At 36.6% G+C, this 15554-nt stretch overlaps 1 protein-coding gene across 3 annotated transcripts in view; it reads right to left on the bottom strand.

The window, feature by feature from the left end:
- Positions 1–15554, bottom strand: part of MYO3B (myosin IIIB) — a 227663-nt gene that overhangs the window by 105915 nt on the left and 106194 nt on the right. For all 3 annotated transcript variants that reach the window (XM_062579044.1, XM_062579042.1, XM_062579043.1), the window contains 9 exons: positions 8575–8671; positions 7579–7695; positions 6503–6607; positions 3533–3616; positions 2611–2813; positions 2032–2130; positions 1299–1413; positions 788–914; positions 432–642 (listed from right to left, as the gene is read on the bottom strand). In XM_062579044.1, the coding sequence (XP_062435028.1) occupies positions 432–642; positions 788–914; positions 1299–1413; positions 2032–2130; positions 2611–2813; positions 3533–3616; positions 6503–6607; positions 7579–7695; positions 8575–8671 (1158 nt within the window). The remainder of the gene's footprint in view (positions 1–431; positions 643–787; positions 915–1298; positions 1414–2031; positions 2131–2610; positions 2814–3532; positions 3617–6502; positions 6608–7578; positions 7696–8574; positions 8672–15554) is intronic.

Below are 15554 nucleotides of genomic sequence, written 5' to 3'. Positions count from 1 at the left end.
AATTTCAAAAATGTCAAAAAATATCTCAAGTAGCAGAACAATAATAACCTGGGACCTACACTTATTATGAGCTTAACACTGCTGAAGAACTGGAAAGACTGTCAAAACATACTAAGGTTTTCAGTGCACTCCAATTATTTACCAGCTTTTTGTATGATTTTAATGTTCATTACATACGAAGCATCTCTTTAATGAATTGTATAGGTTTTAACCACTCAATTTCTATTGACCTCAGTATCTAAATTCCACTTTGAAAATGCTGGGGTTAATGTCTTGGAAACAGAATTCAGCATCACAGCATGGAAGCCATCCTGAAGCCTTAGCCAAAATGAACACAGCACCCCTCCCGCACAATCAAAAATATATAAATGGATGAACTGTCAAAGATACATGCACAGTAAATACACATGATTCAGTGATGTGTAACTTACCATATGTTTTTATCTGGCTGCAGCAGCGTATTGATACGATTTACGATCCAGCTGAAGAGCCGACCATAAAGCGCTTTGGACATGGCATCTCGCACATCAGCTGCTTTGTCCACAGTGTTTGTTCGGATAATAGTCTCTCCTCGTGTTACAACACAGTGGGAGGTTAGGGCCTCTTGAAGTTCTTCTGACCCAATGCTTAGCAGTGCAGCAGCTGAAAAGACAATGGAGAAAAGATATACGACTACGATTGTGCAGTGGAAATGGCTAGCATTGCCTAACTGTCACCAAAAGTTAGAGATCCTCACAAATACAATCAAATTGCATCTATAGAACTGACAACATTAAAATGTAGTTACCATTATCTAAGGCTTCTGGATTGGGAACCTCACTTTTATCTGTTTGGTGTTGTGAAGAAATGGCGGCAAACTCAATGTTTCCAGTATTTAGGATCCCACTCAGAATTCTATACACTGAATACACTTCCTGTAAAAGATGACAAAAAGCACTTTTAAGAAACCCAGTTAGATGTATTGACCCAATTTAGTCTGTGAAGGAAAAAGGCGGGCACTGGAAGAGGTGTTAAAGCTTGTAGATTGTTGTGAGGCCAAGTCCTACTAGTAAGTTCCTACTGACAGAAAACAGTGTGATACAGAACTGTGAATGGAACTTGCCTGGGTAAAGACCAAAATCTCAGACTGGTCCTGGCTCCCAGGTATGTGGTTTTACTTTCACAGGTCATTTCTGTCATAAGAGAGACTGTGGCACAAGTGTGTATTCATGAAAGAAAACAACAGCCTATGCACAGGCTTTTAGAAGAAAGTTTTTTAGAAGAAAGTGCAATAATGGATTAGCAACTGGATCTCTTACCTCGTCAGTGAATCCTATAATTCTAAAGCAATGCTGAATGGCTTCGAATTGTCTTCCATAGGAATCATTAGCAATAATATCCTGCATTACTCTTCCAGTTTCATTATCAATATATCTAAACAGAGTGGGAGAAATAAAGCGCCATACTAGCAGATATGCTAGCACAACTTTCAATGACTTTAACACAACTACATCAGTAACTGCAAGGAACATTTGTTTGAGTAGCTTTTAATTAAATACGTTGCTGCTAGTTCATAGGGACTCACTGTTTCTGTTACATTAACTTTTCTTCTTCTTTGTTAATATTTGTTCACAGTGTTACCAACCTTTCACCCCTAGTCCTCACTCCACAATACAGATCAGATGCTCCCAAAGTACAAATGACAGTTAAAAAAACAGAAGCCCAAAACATACTCTGGGTTCTTATTGATGTATTATAGTATGAAAGTAAAATTAGTCACTTCTGGCAATTGCCCTGATTTGAAAGTAAGACAGACTATCTACATAGTAAGAAGTTTGTTTTTTCTTCCTCCTCTTTAAATAGTTCAAGTTCTCAAACAAACACAAATAATGTAATTCCTTATTGTCCATCCTCTTCTCTGCTTTGAAGGATTAAAAAAGATCCTTAAGGGATGGAGAAGGATTAAGAGAGATTTTAAGGCATCATACTGAAAGCAAGAGCTGATCAATAGCTAATTACAACAAGCAGTTAATACAAATGAGTGATAGTTACCTAGGAGGCTTCTTTTCTGGAAGCCTGTATTCAGGAAGTTTCTTCTGATGATAAAGGCCAGCATAAATATAATAAAATATATGGAAATTTTTCTCCCCTCTGGAATAAAAAGTATTGTTATAAAGCACACATTTTATTCTTGTGGTACTTTGTAAAAGGTAAAAGTAGAAGTCCTTATTGCAAGCTCACTGAAGCAGCTAACAAAACTCTCACTGGTTTTAATGGTGTTGGATCAGAGCCAGTAGTGGTGAAAGACCAGAAGCAAGTATTGCATCTGTGAAACACAGAAAACCTAGCCAATCACAAGTCCAAGATCAGGGTCTCCTCCTTTTTAGGATCCTGGAAGCTGCACACAGTTGTGCTGCAATGCTTATTTTCCGTAGGGAATACCTCCCCAAAGAATAGAGCAGCACTGACTTCCACTCCAAAAGAACTGACTGACTATTCTGGTAGTCATAGCACTGTACATAGGATTATTGCTTTAGTACAAGACACTACTGAAAGCATTTAAAATATGGAAAACTAAACAAAATCCCAGCATGATATAAATGTGAAAGGACAGATGATTAATACACCTACACAGCCTGTTTTATGACCCTTGATTTTTCAAGTAGATATTCAGAAATCTTTGCTCCCATTACAGCTCCTGTGGGCGTAAACATCATTTCCAGGTATTTTCCAAAGCGACTTGAGTTATCATTGATGGCAGTGCAGGCATTCCCAAATGCTTCAACCAGAGGATTCACCTGAAGAATTTTCTCACGCAAAGCACGGTTATTGGCCTTGACAGAACAGATACAGATCAGAAGGACCATTAAAAGTATATATGACTTACTCACAATCAACTTCCTGCATCAGAAGCATAGTATCTGTTATTAGGTTCACATGGTGCTAGATACTTTTTAACTGGAGTTAAACTACCTACTCATACAACAAGAGGGCCATACACTGAAGGGGAAATTCTCTCACAAGTATGAAAATCTGGATTTTTAATTCTCTGCAATTGTTCTGCCTGCCAGGCGTCATATACTTTAATTAAACTGCTAAAAACATCAAAAACTAAACAAGAAGTTAACTAAGATCAACAACAATACTAACATACGTACTTATGGTTAACCTTACACACTTGACTCTCCCATCATTTGCACCAGTAGCATTCCTTATAACATTTAAATGAAGTTTCTATCAGACCTGTAGCAAGATATGTCATTCTTTTTTATACAAATGAACAAGGGGGTACACCATAAACAGTGTAGATAATGATACACACTGAACACTCAGGATTTTACATTTTTCCTTTAAAAATATCGAGTGACATGAAGCAGCACTATAGTCTAATGGTTTGATTCAGTACTTAAAATGCATAATTACTTTGTCCCTGACTCAAAGGGGGCAGTTCACAGGACTAGATTTAAGCTTAAAGATGAGCTAACGTAGAAGTATTTGGGGTGGGGTGGGTGGGGAGGACTGATTGTAGTTTTACATGATTGGCTAGAAATACCTTTCCCAAGAAGGTCAAATGCTGGACGATCAGATGGGCACTTTCCGTCTTTCCAGCACCACTTTCCCCGCTGATGATAATGCACTGACACACAAAATAAAGCAGTAAGTACGCAGCTCACTACATGGTTGATAAATAGGTTTTCAGCTATTACTGTTTCTATCTGCTATCTAATGTTTAGTACCAAGACTGCAAAATACCCTCAGGGTCAACTCCCTCAAATCCCTTTTGAAAGAAAAGATTAGCAGGGGCTCAGTGTAATCATTCTTTTATTCCCTAGTTTACTAAAATGTGTCTCACAATGCCTGACAGCAGTGTGCATATGTGTGAAGGAGTGACTGAAATTCTAAGGTCTAAAACACATAATTGAATGACTATGTCTAAAAGCTAACATGTGCCATGCACATACGCAGCTTGCAGTAAATGCTTGAATCTCAGAGAACTGCCATAGCTCAGCTGATTCAATGTAATTCAACGCTCTGTCTGAGCTCATTGCAATGACTTCGTATGAATTAACACGAAGTACAGGATAAAGCTGTATTTAAAATACTGTGTAAAAGCCTGGTCCAGGTTTTAAAAACAATCATTAAGACCTGCTGCTGTGTAGGGAGATTATCCTTTAGGTGATGCTAATATTCAAGCTAACGCAGCAAGCTGGCATCTAAACATTTCAGAAGAATAGGCATCTGTTCATGGGATGATTCTGGAAGAACAGATCCGTATTCTTTCTGAGTTGGCAGTCTGTATCACATGATATTTTTATAGGTTCTCCAAGCTGCTTTCAGACTCAGGGATTAGCAGGAAGCGTTCAAATTGCTCAGTGTTCTCCTCACTGCTCTTGCATTTCATGAAGGAGATAGAAGAAGGCCAGCAGTATATCAGCTTTCGAACACTTCAGGGCACAGCAAGAATTCTAACACCATTGTTATTTTCTTGATTTTCAGGTGTTCTATAGATCACCAGTAGAAATATTAGCCAGTATAAAATACAGTATGAACTGACATCTAATTAAAATGTTAATGCTGAGCAGCTGCACAGATTTGCGTTTCTGTGCAACACCTGAGTTATTTAGACGTGGTGAACATACAAGATTCTGTGCAAGGAGAAGAAAAGACAAGGTTCTAAAACACTTAATGCAAGTTACAGAGACTTGCAGAGACTACACAGAAAGTGTGTGTGGGGGGGTGTACTGTCATATAAAAACAACAGTGAAAAATAAAAAGTACTGTTTCTGGAGAACAGACAGATCATATCAATTAATCAGTAAATTTAAGTATATAAAACATATTTTCCAAGTGAGGTTACAGAACTGAGTTTTGTGAAAATATCTGAAAGAAGTAGCATTTCTAATAACTTTGTTTGACCAAAAGAGAGATTATCCATTCTTTCCTCCCCAGCCTGCAATACCTTCAGATATTTCATCTTTTTTATTTACCATTCCTCATTGTCAAGTTTCCTTCCAAGAGCAACTTTCGCTCTTCCATGAACCGCAGGGCACACCGGTGGGAAGGTAAGTTATAAGAAACACCATGAAGTATATGGAATAATTACTGGGTACATTAGATACTGCTGTACTCTGTGCCCCACGATGAATATTGCTGTGCAACATTCTTGGGCATCAGGCAACTTCTAGTGTATGATAGCAGGTACAGAAAGAGACTCTAACAGGATAGGTGCAATATGGATTTACAGTTCATTTATTTACTTCTTGCTAGGTGTTTTTGTTTTTATTGGAAACAGGTATCTAGGGATGGATTTACAGGGTTGTGATACCTAATTTAATTGTGTTTGTGTGACCGAAAAAGTCAAATACAACAGTTTAAATTCAAAAACTCTAAGAGTTCTCGTAGAACTCATAATAGCCAGAACCTGACTTCAGCTTTAGCAAAAACGTTAGGCCTGGAATCAAATATCAGGCTTTCACAGGAAAATACAAGGAAAGCAGAATGGATAAAGTAAGCAGAATAAAAACATTTTGATTTGGCTACAGTGTGCATTGAGAGCATCTTTACCTGAAGAACAAATATAGAACTGCCCAGTTAACAGAGATAAACATGCTACTGTAATCTTTCAGAAACATAAAGTAGCAAGTTGTATATGCTGACAGGCATACCTGAATGCCTGCAAGTAATTAGCTGCCTCTGCACAGAGACCTCAGTGCAAATTAATTCCTAAACAGGTATGAAGGATATACAATATTAAAAATTTACAAAATCAGCCTGAAGCGCTGATGTCAAAACTGATCTTTTCCCCAGATAACAAGTTCTCATGTAATTTATACTACACGAGTATTTGTTTTGTTTAATGCCTCCACCAAAGACTATATAAGACATTATATATGTACTAGGCATACCTCAGACCAGTGTACTTCCGCAAACTCAGTAGAACCCCTTTCCCTTTCCTTCATCTTTAACTTCCATTTAACTTTATATTAGAACTATCCTTAATATATTTTACCACAAAAATGAACGATCACAGAGTTAATGGTTTATATCTTCTGTGACTTGCAGTCAGAAGAACTGATTATCCATCGCTTGCTAAGGTCTTTATGCAAAAGAGGGGCTGAAACTCTGTTAATCTGCAACAGCATTGAGACCCCCTATTCCATACAGGAGCAAATGATCACAGTACCTAGTACAAGACAGGCTAGTATCAGAGTGAATAGCAACCACCTGCAGCTGGCGTTAGCTGCCAGCACTTCATGCACATCCAGGAAATTATGCCAAGTAAACCTTGCATAGCATTTGGCTTTGTAATCTCTATGTCACTCTGTCCTCTTAAGAATTCCCAAACATGACTGGATTTTTAGTGGATTTTTAATCTGTTTTTCTTTTTTTCTGATATAGGAGTAAAAGACTTAGGAAAAAAAACTTCCCCAAGTACAATGTAACACTGAACATTAGCCACATTTCCACAGCACAATGGCACCATGATTAATGTGAATTATAAAAGAAGTGAATGGATTCTTACCTGATCTTTGCTGGATGTAACCATACTTTGGTAGGCAGCATCCGCAGAGGCAAATATGTGCGGGGGATTAGATGAACGCTTCACACCATGATAAAGCTTGGAGAACTAAATAAGTTAAGAAGAGAAGAAGAAGAGAAGAAGAAGAGAAGAAGAAGAGAAAAAGAAGAGAAGAAGAAGAGAAAAAGAAGAGAAGAAGAAGAGAAGAAGAGAAGAAGAAGAGAAGAAGAAAGTCAGAATACCCAACTTATGTGTAATTAAGAACCGAGGAGAACAGTACAATGGAAATAACTTCTGCTTGTTAAGCAGAAGATAGCTGCTTGTTCTACCACAGAATTTCCACTGAATCACCTCTCTAAAGAGTGGCAATTCTTGGCATTGCTTGATTTCCAAACACAAATCATGAAACCTAAAAGGCATCCCAAATTTTCATGCACAAGATTGTGCGAAGAACTGTATCACAAACAGTAGGATTGCAAATAGAACATTGAAACAGGAAAATACCAAGCTAGACAAAAGGAAACTGGAAAGATAGCAGCGAATCTGAAATCTAGTCCCTCTGCCTGCAACACTGAATTAAGCACCCATGGGAGACTAAGATTTACGGCTCCACTTCCCTTCTTATTCCTCAGGAATTAAATTGCCTCTATCTGTAAAGCATTTGTTTCAATCCTTTCTTTTTTTTAAGTAGAAGCTGATGGCAGAGGACATACGATAACCCAATTGTCATAGCAACTCTTCAGGAAGCAATGGTCTCCGCACAGTGTGGTTCATATAACCATCTTCTGTTTCCCAGAAGAAAGCCCTAGATGCCAGAAAAGAGGCACAGCTGCAGCTGGGACAATCTTCACCCCCTCCTGTGGAATTCATGCTACCAAGAAGAAAGGAATGAGATAAAATGAGACCAAATGGGGATGGGAGGCAGAAGGAATATGATTTGTAGCTAGGCTTGTCTGGAAGAAGTAAAAGCTAGGTTTTAGTTCCTGCTCCCAGCTCCCAATACCAGTTAAGTATTTCAGCCTGTTGTCTTAATATAAAATGTAAGGCAAGTATTATTCACATCTTGGAGTCTCTCTTACCTGTGGAGAATAAATGCTGAGATTCTGAAAGGGGTTTAAGGCTATTAAAATGTCTCCAACATAAGTATAAATTTGTAAGTCGGCATAGCGTTGCTGTAGTTGATGGATAATTGTATCCTAAGAAGATTACAAAAAAGTTTGATAGTTAAGCAATATTCTTCCAAATTGCGAGATTTTTTGCAAGTATGCTGAGGACACCAATTAATAAGTAATTTTTTAAAGGGTTACTAATTATTTGTCAAACGCGGACATTACAAAACAAAACAAATCTTTTCAAAAATCTTACTAATGCTGTAAAACTAAGTTAAATTTCACATCCTATTTCCAAATTAGTATGTATTTTGTCATACTGGCCAGAGAAGAAAGCTTCCCAAAGAGAAAATGTCCATACAGATTACTACTGTACTTCATTGTACATTTCAATTTATTTTTTTTTTATCAACTCACGAAACACGGATCACAATTTTTCAAGGATTAATTTTAAAATGATAGTAAGAGATTTCTAAACAGGAAGCTTACACAATTTTGTATCATGTCTTTTTCTTGCTGGAATGCAATTTAAAAGATCCTCAGATCAAAAGTTTAGATACTCTGCACACAGGTGATATACTGAAACATGAAAAAGATATTTATTGTTTTATCATTGTTTTTATTCAAAAGTTGTAGATGCCATCTTACCTTATGATTTGTATTTGTATCTAGATCTTCAAGACTAAACTTCAAATTTTAGCAAAACTCACAGAATAATTTAAACTGATATTACTCCTAATTAAAATCTTCCACATAATAAGAATTTTGGCTACTGATTTTATGCGACTGTATAGAATATTAATGAAGAGATAATAGCAGATCAGGCACATGACAGTTCCTTTCACATGCTTAGACATGAGCTTTGCAAGAAGAAACTCTTCTCGCTCTGTTAAAAGAGCCTAAAAGGCAGAAACAGACAAAATGTGAGGCATTAATTGACAGAAACTAACTTAAATGGTACAGTACCTCATCTAGAACCTCTAGATTTACCAGATCATCATCTAGTGAATACTTGTCAGCTCCATCCACATGGTAAGGTCTTCTAGTATGTATTCGTTCATGCCTGGAAATTTGTTAATAGACAATCAGTGTTATAAAACTGCCTTGAAGAACGCAAACAGTAAGAGGCAATGAGAAGACTTTAGTGGGTGCCTTCTTCGTGCAGAAAACACAGGCACACTCTCTGAAATATATAGTCTTGTTTGAAACATCCTTTTATAAAATCAGTATGTGAGCTCGTTGTTCAGTGTAATATCTTGTTTTCTCTTTCACAATACATAATTCTGATCTATCAATGTTCAGAGATGAAAATTTACCTGTAGACTTGCTATTCCCCACTAATACAGAAAAAAATCTTCCCATTTCCCCTCCCCTCATCAATGCAAGTTAATAAAGTACCACTTTGTGTAATTAAATTCCCCCAACCCTTTAGTATTGTCATTACTGAGGTTACAATAAGTAATAAGTAGTATAAAATCCTCTCGTTACCTTGGTGCATGCCAAAGCGTCTCCTCAGATGACCCTAGATCTGGTCCAAAACAACATTTCTGAACCATGACTGCCATCAGACTCTAAATTGTAAGGACGTTCAGTCAGCTTGTCCTCAGAGATTTAATCCACACAATAAGCAGCAGAGACAAACTGTCACATAACCCCTTTATAATCAGATTATACTGAAGGAATCTTTGAAAATGCTGTGTATATGTTTTTAAATAACATATCTTGTTTCAGGAAGAAACAGGGACAAATCAAAAGGGTATAGAGAGTCTTCCACGGAGGGGGTGAAATTTGAAGGCTCTAAGCACAACTATGCTTTTCTTCACAACAAACATAATCAAAGCATAGTAGGAGGACACCCACCGAGATACAGCCTGCATCCTGCTGAGTAACATTTAGCATTGATCCTCAGTGACAGTCCCTGACAGCTTGTTTCTGCACTGGTTGCCATGTAGAAAGTCGGAATCACATGACTATACATCCAGAACCAACAATAAATATTATGTCAAGCAACATTAGAATTATACTGTTAATCTATAATGAGAAGGTTAACATGAAGATGTAGCAGATTTTTTTTCCCCTTTCTCTGATCATAACTTCCTATACTCCTGGAAGCCTGTTTCAAAAATAAGCACCGGAACTCTTCTTTTTTCCTCCTTTTTGTGTAGTTCTACATTACAACCCAGTCAGATTTCATTCAAAAAAGAGAAAATTTTCCTATTCAACAGCAATTATATCATCATGTAAAGAAAAACTATTGCTCAGAAAGCCTCTAACAAAGAAGAAAGAGGAGAATAGTGTCAACTATGACTAGACCTTTACTGATAATTGTAAATTATATTAAAAGATCCTCATTCTTGATGTCTATTTTTATTCATTTTCCTAGTTTACTTTTGCCTATGGTATGAGTTCTGGAAAACTATTCTGTACAGCTTACACTGAACTGTAATTAAACTGCAAACTGTTTTGTCAGCTAGGAAATAAAATACAGATAACATACCCGGTTTTGCTGACAGGTCTACTTATATTTTACATCCTGCATTTCCAAACAGAAATGGTTGTTTCTTTGATGTTGTACATACAAAGAAATTAAAGAATGCAAATAGAAAGCAATGGAAGAAAAATTATTACAGCGGGTATTATTTCCAGTGGGGAGCATAGAGATAATGTGAATTTGTTCAAAGTTTCGTCAATTAAATTTTCTATTTTAAGATTTTGGTCAAAGTTTCATCAATTAAATTTTCCACTTTAAGATTTTGGTTTAGGTGCTTAGGTGCTTTTTTTTTTTTTTTTTTCAACCAGTAGCTGTATTCAGAAACATTGCTCTTTGCTGACAAGCCAGAACCTTGGGCAGTATAAAACTGTGTAAATGGCATAACATACTACTTTCCTTCTAATAGTTGTTTCTGGTTTAAATCAGAATTCAATCTCTTACTTAACTGCAGAGAGGAATGTTTTTGTAGATGGGAACACCCATCCGTCCATAAAGGAAGCAAATATTTTAATAGTTGCTTTAACTCATGGAGATGTACTAACACAGCTATGGCAAGACATTATAACTAATATACTCATCTGTAGAAGCTATTTCTTCCTCAACCAAACCATCACAAGTACAATATTAAATTGTCATAAGCTGCAAGTATGGATGTATCTACCAGAGGTGCAGGGAGGAGGGGGAAGTGGGCACATTCAAACTTAAGCATCTCTAATTGCAGAATGGCTTTGTAAACTAATCTGTTATCTGATTGTGTATTAAACTCCTGCTGTTTGTTCTCCTTAGGTGATAAAGAATCAATTTTGTTATTGAAAAATGTTATTTACCCTGCATAAATATGTAATTAAGGAAACCAGTCTTAGTCAGATATACGTAAAACATAGATACCTTTGTGTATATATTTTCTTGCGCTTAACTTATTTTCCTAAGTACATGATTAGGAAGAGGATATTAGGAACATAACATCACATTAGCTTCAAATCTCCTGCTGGCCTCATCAGTTTTCTATTGACCCTATGTCCTGCAGATATGTTGACAGAGTGGGTAGGAAGAATATAGATAATTCATGCTTAATTATTTTCACAGTTTTACATCACAAATATGCTCTTGCTTTTAAAATATTTTCAATAAGAATTATTTTTTTAAAAGCAGAATCAAACGTTCTTAATTGAGGAAATAACTGTCAGTATATTTTTTTGCATAAAAAGTAGAATTGTCAGCCTTTAACAATTACCCTTCTCTTTGTGATAACATATAAAAGAATCCTTATTCTAGGCAAAAGGAAAACTGAATATGTTAGGTTATTTGCCTTTCTAGTAATATTCTGAATCATCTCCTGAAAGATGTAGTCTCTCCACTGACAGAAGAATTGGCATAAAGGGCCAGTCAGTCAAGGTATCTAATGTTATAAAAACTAAAGAGTAATATTAGACTTATTGTAGAACTCCGGTGACGAGCACTATCTGTTGAGAAAGGCTTTGTCCTCCTGAGCACCTTCCCTTTACCTTTTTACCTAGCAGGAATAGTTAGCAGGGACAGAATTTTCTTGGATTTTGGAGGAGAAGCAAGAGAAGAGGTGCATTTCTCCCTCAGGATAAGAACTTCAGGAAGAGGGCAGCATTAATTTGTTCTGTTTGTGGAGAACAGACAGTTTGAAATAAAATAACTTTTTAACTGGATGCCAGCCATAGCAATGAAGGTGCCTTGCCAACAGCTGTACGCATCAAGTGCTGAAATACATACTCCATTTTTTTTCCTTCATCACTTCCACTTCTTCCCTGTATACTTCACAACTTTCCACCCTACCACTTCCTCCGACCCTGCTGTCAAGCAATAGACACTGCACTTTGCATTTACTTGACAAAGTTTGGTCATATCTTCATTTTGACCACCACATTTTCCTAATCTCTACATGAAGTCCTCTGTCTGCTCAGACAGGCAGCAGTGGGGTAGCCTGTAACATGGCAAAAGGAACGAAGTGCTCTGAACCCACATGGTAGCATCAGCAGTACTTAGGAAGCATTAGTTGACTTCTGGAGAAAGAAAATCTAAATGCACCATATGCACTTCTACACTGAAAAGTCACCTTGCCGGCAGGTCTAACCTGAGGAATAAAGCAACGTAAAACAAGTAGTTTATGCTCATTGGGAAGTCTCCTCCCTGAGCAATCTCCCTTCCACTCCTAACATTCTTCTAGTATGGTGCCTTTACTTTGGTTTGGTTTCTTGGTGCAACTAAGATGTACTTGATGTTTACTGTTTTTTTTTTCTAGGACTCATAAAGAAAAAAAAAACTGTCTTTGTACTGGTTCTCCTTTACATTATTACCGATTTTTAGAGGGAGAGAGCATTGCACCCAAATCAACATTCACAAGAAAATATGCAACACAAGAAAAATTAGTGGAAAATGTGCTACTGACTTATATCAGAGAAGCTTGGTTTCTTTCCTGTGCATTGCAAATGGTGAGTATCTTGCTCCTATACATCACATTTCAGCCTGGAGTAAAATTTTAAAGCAAGATCATAACAGAAACACTGACACAACCGTCATTGCAACAATATAAATGCTGCAACCATGATAAAAATCTGTGTAACCTCCAGTAAAAACATGTCCACTGTAATAAGACAAAGAAAACGTTTTGGGGACTGCAGTAGCTTTGAGGTTTTTTTCAGATTTTAAACTCAGTCCCCTCATATTCACACAGATGATTGCTAGAAGAACTGCATTTAGCCTACATTAAATCCTCAGCATACAGCATTTTACAATCAGAGGACTATTTCTGTTTCTGTTATTATCTCCGAGTCCAAAGGAAATTACTGGTTGGATGCAATCAAGCTCCTTGCAATTAACTGCTTCATAACTAAATGTGATCTGGCAAAGAAGCTGGATATCCGTTTGTAAGAATTACTTCCTTGGACAGACTACTGCTGTAATCCAGCTGGCTAATGCGAAGGGGATGGCTGCCAAGCCACCATAGCCTCCTCCTGGTATCTCACAAGGTAGCCTGAATGTAGTAAGTCTTACACGGTCTGTTCCCCATTACAGAAACAAACTTCTAAATGGTGACCAGCAGTGGTACATTGGCCCAGGATGGCCCAGAAAAGTAAACTCTCAACTTTTTACTATATATAGTAAACTTGTTTACAAATATATTAACCCAAACACTGGAAGTTCTCCCATTCCTTTAAAAATTAAAAACAGTGGTTAGTAGAAGAGCTTTCCTGGCTGATTCCTAAGAAGAAGCCTATTTATAGAGAGGAACATAAGCGACCCAGACTGTAGGGAAACCTCAGAGAAGAACAAGCCATGTCTGGAGTTGACCTCTTCAAAGCTGCTGATAACTGTGAAACAGCTACTTTGAACCATATAACCAAAACCATTTGAGATTTGATCAACATTAACTTTAAAACACCAGGTCAATTACAGCAATTTTATCCCAGGAGTTATTAACCCCTTTAGGAAATATGGAAGGTTATAGTTTTGCTCAACTTAAGCTATGGTGATACTTGATAGACAAGAATACAAAAATAAAAGCAGATGTCAACTGATCATTATTATCATCTCTTTGTTATATTACAATTATTACAGACTTATCTACTGCATTTGGCACAGCTTACTCACATTAACTACCCCTAAAAGAGCTGAATGTCACATAGGAACCTATAAATGAAATATAATTCATACCTATGCTAGAAATGATATCCAACATTTTTTCATTTTTTCATCTTCTAATATCAGAAAAATTCTACAATAGATACACTAAAGTTCTCATTAGATACTTTGTATTTGGACCATCATGAGATAGTTTTCAATCACAAGAGTATCTAAAATTTTCAAAGGTATCTTGTAAGAATGTCACCAAGGCAACATTTTTAGCACACATACCACAAAGACTTTTCTCCCACGCTTCTAAATTCTTAGCTTTTAATGGTGTATTTTCCTTCCTGACATTCTGCTTCTCCTCCACACTCCAAAGATAGAAATAGATCTGCTATTACATTTGAATTTCTCCATCTCACACACTACTGTAACTTTGGTTTTTTTAGATGTTCTCCTGATTGCTCTACTGAATACAGGGATTTACTATTTTATGGTTGTTCATAAATTGATGATTTCTTAATTGTTGCACATTCAAGTAAAAACTTTACAGAACATCTCCATTTATTTCCTTCCCTTTTATTGAGTGCTGATATTTTTCAAACTTTTAGTAACACATTAAAAATTCTTCATTTTTCCATTAATCCTACTCACAAGCCTCTGGAAGTGGCTTACACATGTTTTGTCTGTTTCTGGTGGAATAAAACAGAATGCTTACATTTTTGGGTAAGTCTTCCAGAAGGATGCAAGATTTTATTATCATAATTTATGCACAGGAGGACTAGAAGAACAGCCAGACTACTTGGGTTCCAAATTTGATTTTCTCTTTTAAATGTTTCCATGATAAGCTCCATGACCTCTTTAAACAGTTCCTATGGAACTTAATATACAGCCTACCTTAAAGGACTTTGGAAGTTTGGATATATGTTTTTTTCCACTGCTTAACCACTGAGCCAGTTGCCAGCTTTGCCAAGTTTGGATTAAGTCCTGACAAGCATAAAAAGATGGGGATAATATTCAACTGGGTTTATAAATAAACTCCAGAGAACCTGCCCACTTTTTCCAGTAAACTTTGCCAATACAGTCAGCACAAAGAGTCATTTAACATTTAGGAATATTAGGATACAGACTAAGCCCCATATGACTTCTTTCTTCAGCAGGCTGGCAATCAGCCTGGATGCTAGAATCTCTTGTACTATGAATCAAAAAGGCAACTGACCACAAAAATGAGTTTAAGAGATTGAAAAATGTATTTGGAAATTGAACAGCTCTCTTTTGTAATCTCTCTTCATGGATTATCCAACATACCCAAGCACAATTTGACAGAACTATTATCTACACAAACAAACCAAATGTTTAATGTTAAGTGAGAATTAACAATATCCATCACTGCAATACATCTTGACCTAGAGTCTTTCTAGACTTTAGAATAGAAAGAATGACACAAAAAATGGCTAGAGATTCAGATGTTACATATTTTTCTCCTCATGAATGGGTTTACAACAACCAAAAGTACAGCAGGTGCTTTACAGAACAAGTAAACACAAAGTTCTGTCTCTGAGAACTGTTGTCTATTTTTGTAGGCCTAATGAATCAAGAAAGGGCATTAAAGTCATTTCACAAGTGAAGAAACAGAGACCCATGGAGGTAAGAGAAAAAACAGCAGTTACACAGTAATTCAGACAGAGAATGAGGAGTAAAACAATTATTCCTCCACCCTATTTCTGTATTATTATTCAGACGATCTCTAAACATTCTTAGTATTTTACTGATAGGCAATTGCATGAATCTCTATCTTGAAGAATTTAACCCTGAAATATAGTAAGATTACTAACCATGTAACTTGTATACCCTTCTT

Source organism: Rhea pennata, chromosome 6 (genome assembly GCF_028389875.1).
Source record: "Rhea pennata isolate bPtePen1 chromosome 6, bPtePen1.pri, whole genome shotgun sequence".
NCBI classification, from domain to species: domain Eukaryota; kingdom Metazoa; phylum Chordata; class Aves; order Rheiformes; family Rheidae; genus Rhea; species Rhea pennata.
Note: the sequence above shows the minus strand (reverse complement) of the source record. Positions and strands in the feature narration are given on the sequence as shown.